This window comes from Perissodus microlepis, chromosome 10 (genome assembly GCF_051167445.1).
Source record: "Perissodus microlepis isolate ML-2025 ecotype Zambia chromosome 10, ASM5116744v1, whole genome shotgun sequence".
Lineage (NCBI taxonomy): Eukaryota > Metazoa > Chordata > Actinopteri > Cichliformes > Cichlidae > Perissodus > Perissodus microlepis.
The window spans coordinates 12,039,872-12,059,665 of NC_140470.1; the positions used below are offsets into that span (position 1 = coordinate 12,039,872).

Consider the following 19,794-nt stretch of genomic DNA (forward strand, 5'->3'; position numbering starts at 1 on the left):
ACCGACATTATGCAACTCCCATACAAACGTTCTCGATTACATCGAGAAGTGGTTTGATTTCCTGGAGTTGAATGGATGGAGATGAACAGATTGATTTTCTTTGGGTTTTATTTTTGTTTTTAATCAAGAAAAACGCCATTATTTGACAGTTTTAGTCGGTGCCCATGTTTGACAAGTAAGTCCTCTTTGATATTTGGTGACCCCTGGAGGGAAGAAATGGCATTGCACTCCAGGATACAGATCGACCTATACTGTGTGCTAAATGAGCCGGTGCTCATTCAGTACTCAGTACAGGCTGCTCAGAACAGACTGCGATCCAGAGTCATCACCTGCACTGTTCTACACTTATTTAAAGTGACTTATAAAGCCCTGGCGAGGCCACCAGTTGGGGGCGTGGTTTTCTCTGACAAGCAGTACCTTTCCTCATATTTGTAATGTTTTGCCCTCCCCTGTAGGCAGTCACATGAGCAGTGTCAGCTCTCCCGTGACACTTTTTAACAAATAACAGGGGGAACGAGGCGTGCCGCGGTTGTTGTATTATTATTGGGCAGCACATCTTTCGCAGCATCCAACTCTAGGGGAAGCTAATCTCGGTCAGCCAGCCCATTGCTTCCACATTTGTGAGTCTACTGCGCATCTGACGCGAGAGACTTCTCCACACAACTGACACAGGCTCAACCAAACACCCAGCTTCCAAACCAACAAAAGGAGTTCACAAGCAGGAAGTGGCTGAAAGTGTGCCGAGAGGTAAGGTTGACTCTGCTCGGTGTTTTAGCTGGGGGCGGGGGAAAGGCACATCACATCACGGGGCGCGTTTCGTGGCAAACATGTTTGATTTTGCCGATTGAATGACAGTTCAGGAGCATTTAGATCAGCTGTGTTGTTTACATTATGGCGGGATCAGCCGGCCCGAACTTCCTGACCGTCGGGCTTGGGGAGACATTTACCCAAAATGCACCAGCACACGCATAGTTAAGCTTTTGCCCCGATTTACCCTTCTCTGGAGATGTAAAGTTTTTATGCTCCAGTTGCTCCACCCTCATCCAACGTACATGTGACGGAAGCGGTGATTTATTTTACCTACCTACATGTTTATAAAAATAGGGTCCGGGGACCCAGGAGGGCCTATAATTCCCGATAGACTGAATCGTGGTTTTCGTCATCATCATCATTTATCATCGTAAACATCAGCACAGTGCGTCACTAACAGCATCTTGCAGAGCATGAGCCATAATGCCCGTTTCAGCATCAACTAGAATACAGGAACAAACAAACTGATGCATGTGGCTATCTCTGAATGCTTAACTTCCCTTTTATAACCACCAAGAAGTCGTTTGTCATGATGGGGGTAAGCCTATGTAATTTACGAAAGACTTGCAACTAACACAAAACAAATAACAGCTGAGAAGCTCTGTGAATTCAAGTGCCTTTCTGACGCTTTCTTTAGTTTATGTCTCAAATGAGACAAAGGAAAACCTCATGTGAGCAGGTGACACCAATAAGTGTTTGCCCTTTTTTGTTGTTATCCTTGAGAAATAGATCTAAATTAACTGTCTAATAACTAATCCGATATTTAACAGATAGTATCATTGACATAAATCAGTTGCTAGCTGGAACCCTCTATAATAATTTGGAGAAAATGTACCTGGCATGTTCAGTCAAGCTCTGTTGTGTATGACTTAGGTGGCAGTCTGGGTTTCCTATCATGTGATTTCTGTAGCTGAGCTAATGGCTTTCAGAAAGCTGCTCTGCTGGTTCAGTGATGAAAAATATCTCCTTGAGGAAGAATTACAAAGCGAATGCTGAGAGGAACAAAATATGCAAGGCCACCTGGTTGCTGCTCAGCTGAGGTGGCAGCTATTTTTTTCTCTCTCCTGCATGTCAAAACAGACAAGCAGCTGTGAATCAGGTGACTACAAATACCGACCTGAAGTGTGAGCAGGAACTTCATAATGAAGTCTGCTATAAACTTGGCCTGCAGATTCTTTCTGCAGCGTGTGAGCGTTTGATCGTGATGATAAAGAAAAAACTAAAGTACTTACTTTTAAACCAGCTAATTCTCAGCTGGTGAAGAGTAACTACTTGATCAGGGCCTGTAAGTATTTATAAGACATTCTAGGGCATTTGCTGTTGTTTCACATGATGATCACTTGTTTTTAGGAGGCACTGAAAGGGGCGAGGAGGCAAAATCTCAGCGCGATTTCAAAACTGTGTGAAAATGGAGTTCCTATTGACTGTGCCACGCCCTTTAGCCTGCAGGCTTTCATATGTCCAAGTCAACAAAAGGAGAATGGGAGATAAGTGAGAGATAAATTGGGCTTAACAAATGACAGCAATCTGTGTTGTGCACAAAGCAGACAGACAAGGTAGAAGTGACTCAGGCCATCAACTCCAAGTTCAGCTGCTGCTTACCTGAAGCAGATTAAACTCTGTAGAACTGCTTCAGAATGGTTTTAAAACGGTCTCTATTGGTTTCTTTTTTTCCACAGGAGCAGACTAAGCAGAACCTCTTCTCCGCAGCCATGTCAAACGAACGCACGCCCCTGATCACCTCAGGGGTGTGCGGTCTGAATGTGACTGCAGCGGTATGTGGCACGGATGCGGACCCCACCCAAGAATCCAGCTCCGGGACGCCAAATCAGAATCCTCGAAAATTGAACACGTTTTTCGGTGTTATGGTGCCAACCGTCCTCTCAATGTTCAGCATTGTGCTATTTCTGAGAACAGGTGAGAGGCGCATGTTTGAACAGATTAAAAAAAGCCACGCTTGGCATGTTTTTAATGGCTCACGTCATTGTGCTGTAGTGACTCACGTGGTGTGATCTCCTTGTTTGCAGGGTTTGTGGTTGGTCATGCGGGCCTGTTGCAGGCTCTTTTGATGGTGGTTGTAGCCTACACCATCATATCTCTTACGATACTATCCATTTGTGCTATTTCCACCAATGGTGCGATACAGGGCGGTGGAGCGTATTGTATCCTTACAGACCAAACTGTTTCAAACGTTTTTTTTTTAATGCATCCTTTGCCACAGTTTCAGGTGAACCATAAGCCTTAACAAAAACACGATCAGACATGATAAGCCGGTCTCTGGGACCCGAGTTTGGAGGAAGTATTGGTTTAATGTTCTTTCTAGCAAAAATCTTTGCATGTGGAGGCTATGTTCTAGGTCTCGTAGAAGCCATACTTGATGTATTTGGTGCAGATCCCAGTAAGGTCCTACTCGTATTTTGTTTCACTATATATATATTTTTTCCATTAAATGATCTACTTCATTTACTTCATCCCATCCTGCATAAGTTTTCTGCCTGATTTTTTTTCTTTTTAGACTCCTCTGTGTCCACGGGCGTGCGGGTGCTTCCCCAGGGTTACTGGTACACAGTGTTGTACTCTTCAGTAATCCTTCTGCTGTGTCTGCTTGTGTGTCTGGTGGGCGCCCACATCTACTCCCGCACCGCCTTCGTCATCCTGCTGGTGGTCACTGTATCGCTGCTGTCCGTCTTCATCAGTTCTGTAGCAGTCAAACCTCAAGAATTCATCATTACCCACCACGGACCTGGAAACCAGACCCTCCATTACAACGCCAGCTACACTGGTTTCAGCGCCACCACACTGAAGAACAACCTGGGCCGTAAGTATAGATGGGCCACAAGTGTTAATGCTTGTAAGGACAGGGAAGCATCTATTTAAGGTCTTGCTGAGGTTCCTCTTTTTTCCCCCTTTCTCTCTAGCTGGTTACTCGTTGGACTACAGCACCAACTCTGTCATGTCTTTTGCCACTGTGTTTGCTGTCATGTTCACCAGCTGCACAGGAATCATGGCTGGAGCCAACATGTCAGGTGAAAATTTGTTGGGGGTGACAGTGCTACTAGCGATATTTTTAAGTACTTTCCTTTTTCTTAAACATTTACGTCTTTTTGATTATTTGAACGACATTTCAGAGGCAGATATTGCAGTTTCTACCAAAATCTAGTGGTAGATTTAAAAGCAGGACTTTCACTTCCTGTTATCGTTTCTTATATTATCTTGCGTTACCGCAATACCCAAAAGATCTCTGTGACTGTTTTCTCAAGGTCTCCTCATGGTGCATTATGCACTGCGCAGAGGTCTTGAGTCATCCCTCATTTCTTTATATTTTGTGAGGAAAAAAATTTAAATGCATGGAGTAATTTATTGAAAAGTGCAAAGATACATGAAAATATGAGAGGAAAAGACAAAAACAGAGTCTAACAAGCTTGAAAGTCAATATTTGGTGTGTTCAACTTTATTCTTTAATGCACCCTCTCATGTCTTTAAGTAGTCTTCACTAATAGTTCTCCAGGCTTCTTGAAACACATTCAAAGCTTTTCTTTGGATGTTGGCTGCTTTTTGTTCCATTTTCTGTCAAGATGCTTCGATTGATCATGACTGATCGTGCTCCACTGTGTGGTTTTTCTGTCCAGGTAGGTTTTTTTCTGCATTGGCAGTGTGTTTGCAAACTGATGACATTCATAATTTCATCAATTTTAGCAAGGTCTCTGACACCACTGACTGAAATGGAGTGCAGAACCTTGACAGAGCCTCCACTGTGTTTCACAGATGGCTGTAAATATCCTTGACCTCCTTTTTACATATTTCCTTTTCTCTTAACAATTCCTTGATAGCCATCCTTCCACAGAGATTGTTTCTGATGAAGCTTCAGTGAACAGTTTATGGATCAACTGGTGGACGAGATTTATTTCTCAGTTCTCTGTCAGGCCTTAGCTGGACCTTTTCCCATTTCTTAAGGGCATGACTTTCAGATAATATTGTGGATGTTTTTTAAGACCTGGAAACAAATGGACAAGTAGACGTTTGTTCTCCACTTGTCCAGGTTCCAAATAGTTAAGGACACACTGCACACTAAGCTGAGATGTGTCAAGTTTTCAGTTGATAGCTCTTTGGGAATCATGTAAATATTTAAAAAATACATTTTTGTATCTATCAAACTTTGTTATCTTTTCTTAAGAAATGGCAACAAATGATGTCTGTGAAGGTTCTCAGTCATCCAGGTCATCGTAGTCTAAGGAGCTTGGAAAGAAAAGCGTCTAGACTTCTTTAATTTGCTTGAAGACGTTTCACCTCTCATCCGAGAAGCTTCTTCAGTTCTAAGGGTCAAATGGTGGAGAGTCCCAGATTTAAACCCAGTGGGAGTATCCCCCCAAAGAGGGACAAAGGACCCCCTGATGATCCTCTACCTAATGACATGAGCCGAGGTGTGGAAATGGGTGTGGGTCACAATCAGCCAGGGTTTCAGGTGAGCTCATTGTGAAACCTGGGCCCACCCTATCATGTGATTTCCTGAGATCAGATAGCCCAGGATGTGAGTGGGCGTTAAGGCGTCTGGGAAGGGTTCTCAAAACTGGATTATAGATGGCAGACAGTTGGTGTCGTAAACCACTGGGACTCTCCACCATTTGACCCTTAGAACTGAAGACGCTTCTCGGATGAGAGGTGAAACGTCTTCAAGCAACTTAAAGAAGTGCAGACGTTTTTCTTTCCAAGCTCCTTAGTCGGCAATAAATGATTAGGGGTGCAACAATACTCGTATCGATATTGAACCGTTTGATACAGTGCTTTCGGTTCGGTATGCATATGTATCGAACAATACAAAATTTTTAATTTATTTTATCAACTTTTCTTCTGACGATGCTGTCTGTGTTGAGCGCTCAGTGGATCTGCGCTCGACAGTGCAGCCTAGGCGGAGTAGTCGAACGCAGATTCACTGAGCGCAGGGCAAGCTAGCGAGACAGAAGTTAAGCTCTCGTTGCAACATGGCAAATTGAACCTCCCCCACCCTCATTCAGATCTGGCGTTTGGAACTATTTTGGTTTTCATGTGATGTATGACCCTGAAGGTAAGCGCGTCATGGACAAAAGTAAAACAGTATGTTGGATGTGCCACGCAATGCTCAATTACATTGGTGGGAACTAGTGCATTAGCGCAGTTAGCTCGTTAACGTGTTGGCCGTCCAGCCCCACGCACGGGGCGATCCGCGGTAGCTCGTTAACGGAGATTTGCCGTGTTGTGGCATTAACGTCATTTTAACCAGAATTTACCCTGACAGCACTAGTGGGAACACAACGAATATGACTGCACATTTACTCCGACATCATCATAGTGCAAAGACAAGTGGAAGCAGACAAAAACAACAAGCACGCATGCTGCAAACTTTACCCGAGTCATTTAGACAGCCGTTAGCACACGATTCTCCTCATGGGGACCTGATATGTTTAATATGCTGCTGAGAGTATAGCCCAGAAGAAGCTTATAGTATAGCTTTTATTTTGAAAAGAGACATTTCTCTGTAATAAACTCTTTTCCAAAGATGAGTGATTTCTCGATCAGATAGATTTATTATTTTATCCCTTTGTCGTTTCAGCAACATTAAATTTAAAAACTGTACTTTTGAGTTAAAATATATATTTATAATTTTAATAAATGACAAATTAAAAAGGCATGAACATATTTTTTTTGTATCGAAAAAATATCGAACCGAACCGTGAATTTTGTGTATCGTTGCACCCCTACAAATGATGTGTTTTTGCAACACGCTGCTGGTAACAAAGTGCCTAAAGGTACAATTTTAAAATTGGTTCTTTGCGAAGTTGTCTGTTTTGTGTAAACGCAACACTGGTTCATCCCTTGAGTTAGGTGTCTTTTAGGTGTCAGTGTGAAGTGGCTTATGAAAGACATTCTTCTGGAGATGGTCAGGTGCAATTACTGGAGTGTAAATGAGTGAAGAAGCGGCCAATTCAAAACTTCAAAAGCTCTTTAGAAAGCCTGGAGAACTATTCCTTAAGACATAATAGTCTGGCTCCTTATCAGAGAAGTATAAAGAATCGGTGGTGGCTCAAGACCTTTGCACAATACTGTATGAACATGCAAAAATTGGTCTCACGTACATAAACATGCACTTCATGACAGCAGCTCTTACTCCACTCATCTCTGCAGGGGAGCTGAAGAATCCGAGTGTTGCAATCCCTAAAGGCACCATCATAGCTGTCAGTTACACTTTCATCGTCTACGTCCTGCTCTTCCTCATGATCAGCGCTACCTGTGACAGGTCGGAAATGGCTTATCAAATATAAATGACATACAAATAAGAAGTTTGAGTTATGATAACAAACATATTTCTTTAGGACCCTGTTGATTCAAGATTATGGCTTTTTGCAACGGATCAACTTATGGCCACCATTTGTCACTATTGGGATATACTGCGCCTCACTGTCAGCAGCGATGTGTGCCATGATAGGAGCGTCCCGTATCCTGCATGCTCTTGCTCTGGATCACCTCTTTGGTAAGGCTCAAGATCTTTTAAAAAAAAATTTTTTTATATACTTCTTATGGGATTAAATATGAAATTTTAATGGTTTTCCTCAAAGGCTTGCCATTAGCCCCAGCTGCCATCACATCAGCTTCAGGAAATCCTTGGGTGGCGGTGCTGTTCACCTGGGGCCTGACACAGGTGAGTTCCTGCAGCCCGCAGGTCCCTGTTTTTGAAATTGGAATTGGTTGACTAACCTGTAGTTTGTGGCTTGTTGCAGTGCGTGGTGTTTGCAGGGGAGCTCAATGCGATAGCAGGTTTGGTGACTGTTTTCTACTTACTTGCCTACGCTGCAGTTGACTTGGCCTGTTTGGCACTTGAGTGGGCATCAGCTCCAAATTTCAGGTAATGAGCACATACTGTATATTAAAGATGGCTGTAGCCTCTGGGTTTAAAAAAATGGAGCCAATGGACAAATGCTTTAAACTAGGATTTTTTTAAAGGTTAACTCGTATGGACCCAAAACCTTACTTCTTGCATGATTAATCACCTCGTTAAACACTTTAAAACACTTAAACTTTTGACTTTATGTGCAAGTTAGCATAGTGTTCATGTTATAAAATGTAGCCCTGTTTAGTGTAAAACAGCTGATAAAGCACTATATGTGTAAACAGTTGCCACCACACTATCATGCTGTGCCCAGTGCTTTTTGATTCAGAGCCACACCTTGCTTGTGATGTCTAGTTTCAAAATATGCACATGTTAATGACTAAAATGCTTAACTTATGCTTAAGGTTTTAAATTCTGCAAAATATCTTAAGTAGAGTCGTAATAAATACTGATCAACCAGTAGTGAAAGAACAATAAAAACTTGTGTGGTGTCTGCTGACCTCTGTCAGTGGCAACTCATTCTTGACATTGTGGAACCTACAATGTCGTCACATTAACAGACAACAGCAAGCTTCATCATATTAGCATGAATTCAGCAGGAGGATAAGTTGCAGTGCAGCTGCAGCAATAATGTGTCACTGCATTAACTGATTTTGGTTATAATCTGAATGGTTTCCAGCAAAAGTGAAAAACATTTTAGGTTCTCAAATGTGAGAATTTGTTGCTTTTCTGTATTATCGTGAGGTTATTGTTTAATTGTTTGGAGTCTGTGTTGACAAGAAAGATGTGATGGTAATTTTTCAAAAACGTCTGACATTTTCAGAGAACAAATGGTTAATAGATTTGATTGTGACCGCAAAGCAGTTGAAAGCACTTAGTAACAGGACTGTAAATATCACAGCCCGAGAGCATTTTAGTCCTTCTGTGCCTACATTTAACATTGTGCTATGGTACCATGAAAGTGTAATCAATTAATCAATTCTGGAAGGACATAAGAAAACACTTGTTCTGTGACACTACAAAAGCTAAACATATATTGCCATAAAAGTGATATCCATCCGCTCCTGCTGTTCATGTCTTGTCTGTCTGTGTGTGTGTGTGTTTAACAGACCAACCTTCCAGCTCTTTTCCTGGCACACCTGCCTGCTGGGGATTGTGAGCTGTTTGGCCATGATGTTCGTCATCAATCCCGTGTACTCCTCGGGCAGCATCGTGCTCCTCCTACTGCTGCTGCTTTTCCTCCACTACAGATCGCCCACTAGCAGCTGGGGCTACATCAGCCAGGCTCTCATTTTCCACCAGGTTATCTGGACACAGTCACTCGCACTCATACACACAAAGTCCAGCATGCACTACAGTTTCTCAATAGTTTCGCTTCTCTTTGTCCGCTCTGGTTTTTAGGTGCGCAAGTATCTGCTGATGCTGGATGTGAGGAAAGACCACGTGAAGTTCTGGAGGCCGCAGGTGTTGTTGATGGTGGCCAACCCCCGCTCTTCCAGCCAGCTCATCCTGTTTGTAAATCAGCTGAAGAAGGGAGGACTGTATGTGCTGGGCCATGTGCAGCTGGGAGATCTGGGTAATGCTCATTAGGTGGCGTGTTATGGCCGTCTGCAGCTAACAGTATTAAATTACTCTTATCTTTGTGGTTTTGCTTATGACTTAACTGAAGTTGCTGCTGCTGTTGTTTGAAGGCCTCAGATACTCACATTCAGTATCAGTTTTGCACTGTTTGGGTTCTGTGACTAATTCGTACCAAAGCATTTTGTTACCTGTAGTGCTGAAACATTGAGTATTTATAGCTAAAACCTACCTTTAGGGCTGCCACAAACGATTATTTTGATAGTCGACTAGTCACAGATTATTTTTGCCATTAGTCGACTAATCAGATCATGCATCCATTGGACGTATAGCGTACAGCTTATTGCACCAGCATGCATCTGCTCTTATATAACTATCATTAGCTTACAGCTTTAAGTGTTTAAGGTATGTGCTAACTAAAAATAAAGACAAGATGATACTTTAAATTTTAATGAAATTTGCAGATTGTTTCAATGAAGTTTAATAAACTCCTTGCTATCTAAAATATAACAGGACACCGGAGTATATTCTCGAGCATCTCACACTTCTGATAATCAGCTGTCTGCTTGACTTTATTCAGCTGTGTAAAAACTATAACTTTAATCTCAGCCAAACAGATTTGCTCAGGAACAAATAAAATACAAAAAAAAAGCCAAACAATAACATTTTTAAGTTATCTAAGTGACTTATATATATTTAACCTAAGTAGCGAAAGAAGGCGGTGGGTTTGAAAACGATTTGCTGGGAGTCCGGTGTTCTCATGGGCTCTAGTGACCTTGCCCCCGGCTAGCTATCGAGCTAGTGGGTAACAGATGTCTCCGAAAACGTCGGAGCGCTTTTGAAAATATGTGGTGTCTTGGTAAACTGAGCAGATATTTGAGGTTTATACAGTTACATTCTCGCCTGAAAATACGTTAAACATTTATTTTGTGACCCAGAAAGAATAATAAGAGTAATTTTAAAACTAACTAGCTGCCGCCATTGTTGGAAACTGAGCTGGGCTGTGCTATGAATTCTGGGACAGAGCTACTTCTTCTTCTTTTTCGGGGTTTAACGGCAGCTGGCATCCTTGTACATGCAGTGCTGCCATCTTCTGTTTCAGTCCGTTATTACACTCTTAAATCCTACTACTTATTCCTGCGTCTTTTGTGATCTTATAAAGATTCAAACAACGCGTCGACTATTAAATCAGTCGTCGACGATTTTGATAGTCGACGTAATCGTGACTAGTCGACTAATCGTGGCAGCCCTACTTGATGTCCTGTGCCTGGAAAGCCTGACGCTATGAATCAACTTGCAGTCATATGAGCTCTGACAGGCCTACCTGATCACACATACCATCATGAAAAGTTTCCTCGTGGGGTCTTAATGTGCAGGAGCTTTTGCACTTGACTTTTTTCCTGTGGCACAGTAGCTTCAAACTGAGGGTTCAGATAGATAATTAGCTCCTTATTGATTTGGCCTTGCGGAACTACATTTCTTTTTATTCAATCCTTAATCCATACTGCCACAATCCACTATCCTGCTGGGGCCTTTCTGCGTGGAGTCTGCATGTTCTCATGTTTGTGTGGGTTAGGTTAGCTAAAATGATTATTCTAAATTGCCCATAGGTGCAAATGTGAGTGTGAATGGTTGTCTGTCTCTATGTGCTAGCCCTGCGATAGCCTGGGGACCTGACCAGGGTTTGACTCATCCTGTGGCATCTTGGAGAGGCTCCAGCTGAGTTGCTCCAGATGTTTATTTGAGTGTGGATGTGTGTGAATATCAGATAGAAAGCACTTAGACATAGAAAAACATGCTTTTATGAATGGGTGAATGAAACATGTTGCATAAAGTACTTTAAGTGCTTGAGCAGGACAGTGCTGTATAAGAACCAGTCCATTTACCACTCACCATTTCCTTGATGAAATTGCATCTATTAAATGAAGCTCTCAGCTTAGTTTTGGTGAATGTATTTTTCTGTCTACTCTGTGTTTTAGACACCTTGCCTTCAGATCCAGTCCAGCAGCAGTACAACTTTTGGATGAGCCTAGTTGATAAACTTGGGGTGAAGGCCTTTGTTGACCTGACACTCTCTCCTACTGTCAGACAGGGAACTCAGCATCTGCTTCGCATCACAGGCCTAGGTAAGCTCATTTTTGTCTCCTCGCTTTTCTGGTGATTACATTCAGTCCAGAGTGTGACGTTACTTTATGTGCTGACTCCTACATTCCTCTAAAAGGTGGCATGAAGCCCAACATGCTGATTTTGGGGTTCTATGACAGCTGCACTCCTGAGGACTTCCTCCTGCAGGACTCTGCCTTCTGCGACACAGCAGTGGAACGAGGCGGCGAGGATGAATTTAATTTTGGGGTTGACCTGCCTTCACTGCAGGCTCATTTCCCCCCCGTCCGGGATGCAGAGAGCCCGCGGTGGCTCGCACCAGAGGAATACGTTGGGATAATTTCTGACGCCATTAAAATGAACAAGAGCGTGTGCCTGGGTCGGTATTTCTTCCAGTTAGAGGGAGAAGATAAAGACAGCAAGGTCGACGGCTCGGAGCGGATTATAGACGTGTGGCCGCTCAACCTGCTCCAGCCGGGCAGCCGTGACTACGAGGACGTGTGCAGCCTCTTTCTGCTGCAGATGGCCTGCGTACTCAACATGTCCAACAAATGGCGGCATGCAAAAATGAGAATTTTCCTCAACGTGGGAACCGCTTCCAGCGACCAGGGATGGATGGTCAACGAAGAGACCTTTCGAGAGCTGCTGAGGAAGCTGAGGATCAGGGCATCGATAAAGATCGTGCCGTGGGACTCTGTGGTGCAGCACCACACTCCCACCGCAGAGCCAGCACAAGCTCCGTCCGAGAGCTTCTTGTCAGCAGTGAACCACATGTTGATGGAGCACAGCTCGCAAGCTACCGTTCGCTTCCTGTATTTACCTCAACCTCCTTCACACCGCAGCCAGTCACAGGTGTTTCTAGCTCAGCTGGAAGCAGTGACCAGTGAATTAGGTCCAACGCTTCTAATTCACGGCGTCACCCCAGTCACGTACACTGACCTCTGAGCATGTGCGGTGATGACTTTTTGGTATTGCAGTACGATTTGTCATTGAAATAGTGTCTTATCTCATTGTTCACTTAAATGCGGGTAGCAACGATGGTCAAGTAGCACTTGAGGTCTTTCATTTAAATATGATATTTCCTTATTTTTATATACTTGAACTATTGAACTGGCTTCAACTGAACCAGGAATTGGGAGAATACTTTGCTTTTGTTGATACAACCTTCTTCTTGCATTATCTTCAGGCCTGTCTAAACAAAAACAGGCCAAAGGCTCTTCGTAACAAACGCGCACGTTGTTTTAAGCTGCGCGGGTTGCCCAGGGCATTACATATAGAATATATCTGCCTATAATTTCAGTGATGAAATGCTGAGCTTTGGATTAACAAAAACAAGTGCAGAATAAATTCCTCTAGTTCAGTTTCTAAATGGCATTGTGTTCTTTTCGTTTGTACTTTTTTTGCTGCCTACTTTCGTTCCTTCGCTCTCATGTTTCTGCTGGTTGCTGGACCAAGAGATCCAAAGACATCTTTTGTTTGGGACCCTGTTTCATTCAGATTTGTATTTATTTGTTGTTGTTGTTGTTGTTTTTTTTTTCATGTCCTCATGCCAATTTATGAATTTTTTTCCCCAGTGATATAAAGACTTATATAGACTTGACATTAGAATGATACATTTGTTGCTATTATTTGTGTTTATTTAAAAAAAAAAAAAAAAAAAAAAAAAAAAAGGTTGATTGGACTTGGTGCTAGCAGAGCAGACTCAAAAGGTACTTCAGAAAGGGTTATTCGGTTACGTTGGAGGTGATAAATAATGATAACAATAACGCTGAACAAATATATTTCAGTCTTTCATGGTGAGGATGACATTTCAGACCAGTAAAGACAAACAAGTTTTCATCACATTTTTACAAAATATTTAAGTGACCATATTTACAACATGAGATGTCACAACACACTGAGTTTGTTGTCACTGCTGAAAAAGCATTAGCGTGTTCTTGTTTGTGCTTGATGAGAACACTTTTGGACTCTTGCACTCTAATATTACTGAAATTACTGCCACAGGCACTGTCTGTTGTCATCTCTGGAGCTGTTACGTAAATTAATATTTTTGTTGTAACCACTTATGTGTTCAAACCACAGAATGTAATAAAAACAGATCAAATCCACATATCTGCCAGTTGTATTACGATTATTATTATTATTTTGCCTTCAGTGCAATTCTCACATCAGAAAAGTCATTCTCACTACTCTTACTGCAGAATAATTTACTCCGCCCACGTTAACTTTTCTCATTGTTTTTATACAGTACTGTAGTTTTTCCACATACTTCACAGCTAAAGATAGAAGTTGTTGTGTTGATGCACTTTTCATCTTAATCTCATTAAAACACAGTTTGCACTCTTGATTGCTCACTTTCCTGATTACTGCATTAGTGTTTTTACTGTAATCCAGGGGTCGGCAACCTTTCTGATGATGAGTGCCATTTAAAATTTCCTCAGAAGTCAATGTGCCATATGATTGCATTAGCAATAAATTTAATAACGCTCTATATTAACAGTTACACAATATATAGAACCACTTTATAGAATTATATTTGTTCACAGATGTTGGCAGCTAACAGCGAATAGTTATCAGCTATTTTGAAACCCCCAAAAAAAGACACTTTTTATCCATAACAAAAACTCCAAAACAGCAAATGAACTATACAACAGAAAATGCAAATGCTATTTATGGTCTCCTCACAACAATGATAAGAAAAATAAACTGGGCCAATATGGCATGTCTGTTAATACAGAGACACACATGTTAATGTGATCTCTGGTCTCCCACTCAGAGACACAGGTCTCCAAGTGTCCAGCATTCAGACGGCTACCTGAGAACACTCTTCATGTGAGAGAAAATCTGCTCACACAGATATGTAGAACCAAATACTGTCAATAAGGCCTCTGCAATGTTCTGAAGACAGTTAAACTTGTCAGGTAGTGATGTCCAGCAGGTGAAAATGCAGCTCCATGAACACGCACAGCTGTGGATTCCAGCTGCTTTGATGTTATATGTATGATTTCTATACATTTTACGTCAGATAAAAACTTTGGTTGTAAGCTTCAGATAATTATTTATTAAAAGCTAAACATTTTAAATGAGAATAAGAAAGTATTTCTTTGTGCCCCCCTTTCCCTGTTAATGCCCTACCTGGCCCCCCTGGCAAAACTTTGCTAGACCCGCCCCTGCACAGTTACCAGCTGTCAGCTACATAAAAAAAAGGATCCTGGTGTTATTTGTCTCTCAGAAACAGTTCATAACTTCCCTTCAACTCATTCATGTCACCTAAAAGGTAAACCTGTTTCTCCATCACCTGCTCAGCTCTGATGATTCAGTAAGGACACCTGGTTTCATCTGCATGTTTCCCTCTCACCAGATATACAAACCGATATCATGGCCAGCAGCTTTTACAGCTGTGGCTGCAGCAAACATCAGCTACTAGAAAGTAATATTAAATACATTCTAACAACAGCTGATCAAGCTGAAACGTGCTGCTGTTGTTTAGCGCGACATTCGGCGGTTTCCTCTTTCTGGCGCAAAGTTGGTGACAAACAAATGAGAAAAAAGCTGATCAGCTGATCATTGATCGTTTCATGATTGAAGTAGCAACAGGCGAGAGAGGGGAGAGAATGAGAGAAGAAGAGGCAGCTGTGCAGCGTAACGACAGAATAACTCCAGCTTTGTGTCTTTTTTCATTCTAGCTGAAGTCCGGGACAAACTGTTCCTTTTCACCTCAATACGAAACGCATATTTTCTCTGAATACGGGACGATTCAGTCTTTTTACAGGACAGTTGGCAACTCTACTAACTAACCTTATGAATAAAATAAAGTTCACTATTAGTACCATCAAAGCACCCACCCAGCTGTATAGAAACTCCGTCATGCTAGCTAGTACGCAGTAAGAGTTATTGTAACTGACTGTAAAAAGTCAGCAAAACGAAAATAAACTCCACCTAAACTTGGTTTATATCTGACCCAGTTAGACTGCAGGTCATAACTTCTTACCTGAAGTTCAGTTCACCTGACACTCGGACCGGCGGCCGCCTGGGTCTCTCCTCCTGCCTCCCCTTTCTCTCATCCACCTGCTGGCCTCCACCACTTGCTAATGTTGCTGAATCTGAGGAAGCACCGCCACAGCCACCACCAAACAACTGAGTTATTTTTACACACCGACCAGCATCTGGCCAATCCACCACCTTTCATTGTTTATACCATTACAAAGAAAAAAAAGTCACTGGGCCACCGAGCAAATGCCCAGTATGCCCGACGGCCAGTCCAGCTATGGGCGTGCCATCAGTTAACCCTTCGTGCCTAGGGTTGCAAACCCCTGCTGTAATCAGTTTACTACTTTTTCATATTTGTATGAAAGAGCAATCAAACTCTCTCAGGGGTAGCAATGAAATAACCCTTTGATTGAAAGCAAACCAAGCCGCATACAAAGTCACGTAGATCACCTTTCATCCCTATTCTCAACTTCATCAGGTCGTCTTGACCGCGTCTACATCCCTAAGGTTTGGTGTCTAAGTGTTAAAACAGTCGTGAATGGGTTTTATTCATCACAGAGTTGAAGTAATTAAGTGATATTTGAGTGATAATTTTCTCCTGCAGAAAAAAAACAACCTCAATATCAGTGCAGATGGAGTCACATGACTACTCCCCGTTTTCACCGGTCCAATCGTTTTTCTTGCATGAGCTTCGTAGTTTCCTAATGAGGAATGTCGACATCCGAAGACGGTCCGGCAAGAGCATTGTAAGAAGCGCATTCTGTAGGTTGTTGGAAAAGTGACATGTTAACGTATTGGAGGGGATCATTTCTAAGGGATAACAGTTTAGCACTTTATAACTGACCTGGACTGCGTGTGATAGACAGCCAGTGGTGCAGCTGGAGTGACCCACGGTGTTCAAAGCCTCACGAGCAAACGCTGTAGCGCTCTTAATGAAGCTGTTCACTTTCACATTTTTTGTCATGTTGGTGGACACCAGGAAGGGAGCCACACACTGAGGAGAGATTAAGGGAGCCAGAGTTATTTGGCTTTTAACTGAAAAAAAAAATGAAATTTTGGAATTTGGCCAGAGTTGCACACTTTACCTGGACAGTAATTCCCTTTGACTTGTACTCTGCATGGAGACACTGAGAGAAGTATGTTACGAAAGTCTGGAATAAAGAAGAAAACAGACAAACCAACAAGTGAGCATCATCAAACCGTGTGCCAGTGAGAAAACATTACAGTGTGACGGGGTCAGCGTGTATCTGAAACAATGAGTGCAAGTATGTCATACTGAAACAGCACCTTGGAGGCAGAGTAAAGCGTCAACAAAGGCTGTGGATGGACACCTGTCATAGACGAGATGTTGATGATCAGCCCCTTTCCTCTGGGTCAAAGATGGAAGGCAGACATCCATTACATCATCCCATACCGTTGCTACCTAATAATCACTTTAAATTTGAATGTTTCTGTCTTTACCTTTTAACCATGTCTGGGAGAACCAGTCTGGTCATCTGAATTGAGACAACATAAGCTCATTTAGATATCAATCAGTGGTTATTTATTGGAGAAAGCTGTGAAAATGACTCAGAAATACCCACAAAGACCTCTCACCTGAGGGACTGACAGTATGTTACAGTTGATCACCTGAGTGATTTTCTGGTCAGAAAAACACAGAAAATGAAAAAAAGATTTTTATCAGAAGAAATAAATTAAACAGTTCATTAACTTTAGATAATAACATTAAAACACGTCAACGCTTACCTGTTCAGCATCTGGTATTTCCAGGAAATAGGCAAAACAGTCAGTACTGGTCATTCCCACATTGTTAACTATGTGGCATAAGGACATGCAAAATTAGCAGCTTCAATAAGTAAGTATGTAAGAAAAAGGCAAGTTGGAAAGTAGGTGGGTATGTATTACCCAGAATTCCAATCTGCAGGCCTTGTAGTTCCTTGGCTATGGCAGGGTAGATACTGTAGCCATGTGTGAAGTCCACTGGGATGGTCTGAGTCTTTCTTCCATACACACCCTCTGACGAAAACAAACAATATATTTTTGATTATTTTGTCTCAATAGCCGCAGAAAGTAGTATTTTCCTTGAACTCACCGATTTCTCTGGCAACAGTTTGAAGCTTGTTATCACATCTGCTTATTAAAACAATATCCAGGCCTCTTCGTGCCAGCTGGAAGAGAAAAAGAGAGAGTTTGTGGCTGTCACACAACAAGGAGACAAAGTCCGTCAAATTGTTTTATAATTCTGAACTTTAAAAACACATTTCTTGGTCTTGGAGTTTACTATCAACAATTTTATTAACTGTGAAAACTCATTTATAAGCTAGCTGTAAAATTGATAATTTTTCACATTGCGTGAACAAAAATATATTTGCAAGAATGATTATCACATCAACAGCACATCATGATGCAATATTAATTGTTGCATGACTACAAACTACCTAAAACTCCATCGTAATAACGCAGCTACATTATAAGATACTGAAATTCACAACTTTCTGTTTTCCGTGAAAAGAAGTGACAAAAGTAACAAAAGAAAGTCTCGGCTACAAAATAGCTGTGTGTGTGTGTGTGTGTGTGTGTGTGGGAGAGAGAGCGATTGTTAAGGGGAGCTGATGACTCACCTCAGTGGCATAAGCTTTACCAATACCAGATGTGGCACCGGTGACAACTGCACAGAGGAGAAAGCAGAAAAATGTCAGATCAGTTTTATTTCTTCAACATTCCTGTCAAACCTAGCAGGAGTTTTAAACATGGATTTGTTGCGGACAAAGATAATGTGTTTTGCTTTCCTTATACAAAAATACATTTTTAAATGTGGATTCAAAGCAGAAACTTCCATTATTTCTGATCAGCAGTACGGCACAACCAGCATTACTGTGAATGTAGTGATAACTAACTAGTAAGATTGCTAGTTTACAGAGGATATCAAAAAGCAGAATAATAAAAAAAAAAATCAATATCATCTGATAGGTTTACTGGAATAACAGCAGTCAAAACATGGGCAAAATTGTATCTATTAATAAAAAAGATCCAGTTACAGATTCTCGTGTAGAATTTGACTATTTTGTATTTAGTGCAGATAAACATATACCTCAAATGCAACTTTATTTGCATGCCTCATCTCAACGAGTCATGCCAAAGTAACAATGTAATTTTAGAAGCATTTAGGAGGAAATGTAACCAATACAAGAGTAAAAGTTGCAAGAATGTGATTTCAGAGTATTCAGCCTTGATTTAAATGAACGGAGTGCTGCAGCAGGCCTCTAGTTCTCTGAGAGTTTGCTTCAGATACGTGGAGCATTAAAATTAAACGCTTCTTCTCCTTGTTTAGTTTGTGCTCTGGGGATAGATAGACCTGTCCCAGATAAGCTTAGAGATTTGTGTGGCAGCAAACATAGCAGCAGATAAGACATGTATTTTGACTGCAAACCAGTCAGTTCTATGTAAACCAAAGACACTGTGATGATCTGAGAGTTGGCATGTTAAAAATGTTAAGAAAAGAGGTACCATGTCCAGGGCTTTGCAGTCCTGACCCTAAAACCTCCACAGCTGGCACTGTTACATTTGAAGAGTACGCTGTAATTCCTCTTCTTTAACCTTACCTGCCCATTGTCCGTATGTTCTCAAGTCCACTTGCCATTTTGATGATAAAACAAACTCTCTAAATCCACACCAACATCTCCAAGTGATTTTCAGAAGGTAGAAAGTCACAGTCATTCCTCCAATGATGGCCAGTAGGTCAGCAAACAACATCTTGTTGCAGAGCTCCTTTGCTTGTAGCTCAGAGTACAAAATCCCTAAGAAGTGGCTCAACTGCCAAACTTTGGGCAGTGAAAACTGTTTATCTGTAACGCCCCTCCTCCTCCTCCACATTACTCCACCCCTGATTGAATGCTGCTGTCGTGAAAGGTGACCCTGCTGGACAGATATGGCACTAAACCTCTATTACAGTTACTTTTTGGAAGCACACATAAGCTTTTGAGTCTTTACAGAGTTGTACACTATAATTTCACAATGATATTATTAAGAGTTTGTTCACTTAACATAAAAACATCAAGTTGCAGTTGATCGTAAGCATGCTAAACGACAAGGGAAAGCTCTTAGTTGTAACTGTCATGTCCGATGGCACAAAATGCAAAGTTTTTTGTTAAGATGTCTTTCAAACATGCTCCAGTTGTAATGTTTCTGTTTTTTATTTTTGTCTTCAAGCCCAAGCTTACTTTCTCCAATATACAGCTCTTTCTGTAACCCGAGTCCTGTATCGTACGTATAAATGTCAGGATTTCTCTTTAACGTGCTGCAGCATGTGAATCTAATCGTCAAAAGCCTGAAAGTACGACTCATCAAATGGTGTCAGTGCAGATAAAAGCAATAACGTAGTTGTGACAGCTACTGACAGCTGATAAATCTTAGCTGCAGTTACAATCTGTCACCTTTTATTGTCAGTAGAA

General features: G+C 41.7%; 2 protein-coding genes across 3 annotated transcripts; one reads left to right on the top strand and one right to left on the bottom strand.

The window, feature by feature from the left end:
- The first annotated feature begins 474 nt into the window (after window positions 1-474).
- Window positions 475-13,698, top strand: slc12a9 (solute carrier family 12 member 9). 2 transcript variants are annotated; one of them, XM_084942045.1, is made up of 14 exons: window positions 475-747; window positions 2,490-2,727; window positions 2,838-2,972; window positions 3,071-3,208; window positions 3,326-3,628; window positions 3,729-3,836; window positions 6,970-7,081; window positions 7,158-7,315; window positions 7,401-7,483; window positions 7,563-7,687; window positions 8,782-8,974; window positions 9,074-9,248; window positions 11,230-11,376; window positions 11,472-13,698. In XM_084942045.1, exons 2-14 carry the CDS (start codon window positions 2,523-2,525, stop codon window positions 12,296-12,298), a joined length of 2,709 nt encoding a protein of 902 aa, XP_084798171.1. In that variant the 5' UTR covers window positions 475-747; window positions 2,490-2,522; the 3' UTR covers window positions 12,299-13,698. The 2 variants fall into 2 exon arrangements, with proteins under 2 accessions (XP_084798171.1, XP_084798173.1); XM_084942047.1 differs by lacking the exons at window positions 2,838-2,972; window positions 3,071-3,208 and having other exon boundaries at window positions 476-747.
- A 2,077-nt stretch (window positions 13,699-15,775) lies between these two features.
- Window positions 15,776-19,096, bottom strand: hsd20b2 (hydroxysteroid (20-beta) dehydrogenase 2). The gene is made up of 11 exons (XM_084942050.1): window positions 18,946-19,096; window positions 17,965-18,011; window positions 17,436-17,511; window positions 17,249-17,359; window positions 17,090-17,157; window positions 16,940-16,984; window positions 16,805-16,839; window positions 16,631-16,712; window positions 16,429-16,494; window positions 16,188-16,337; window positions 15,776-16,103 (listed from the first exon to the last, which is right to left on the bottom strand). Exons 1-11 carry the CDS (start codon window positions 19,094-19,096, stop codon window positions 15,990-15,992), a joined length of 945 nt encoding a protein of 314 aa, XP_084798176.1. The 3' UTR covers window positions 15,776-15,989.
- Window positions 19,097-19,794: the final 698 nt, after the last annotated feature.

Coding starts and splice junctions, on each gene's coding strand:
- hsd20b2 (XM_084942050.1), bottom strand. CDS start 19,096: ATGTTGTTTGCTGACCTACTGGCCATCATTGGAGGAATGACTGTGACT. Junction 16,840..16,939: donor ACATACTGTCAGTCCCTCAG/GTGAGAGGTCTT, acceptor GTCTCAATTCAG/ATGACCAGACTGGTTCTCCC. Junction 16,713..16,804: donor CTCCCAGACATGGTTAAAAG/GTAAAGACAGAA, acceptor TCTTTGACCCAG/AGGAAAGGGGCTGATCATCA.
- slc12a9 (XM_084942045.1), top strand. CDS start 2,523: ATGTCAAACGAACGCACGCCCCTGATCACCTCAGGGGTGTGCGGTCTG. Junction 3,629..3,728: donor ACTGAAGAACAACCTGGGCC/GTAAGTATAGAT, acceptor CTTTCTCTCTAG/CTGGTTACTCGTTGGACTAC. Junction 7,688..8,781: donor GCATCAGCTCCAAATTTCAG/GTAATGAGCACA, acceptor TGTGTTTAACAG/ACCAACCTTCCAGCTCTTTT.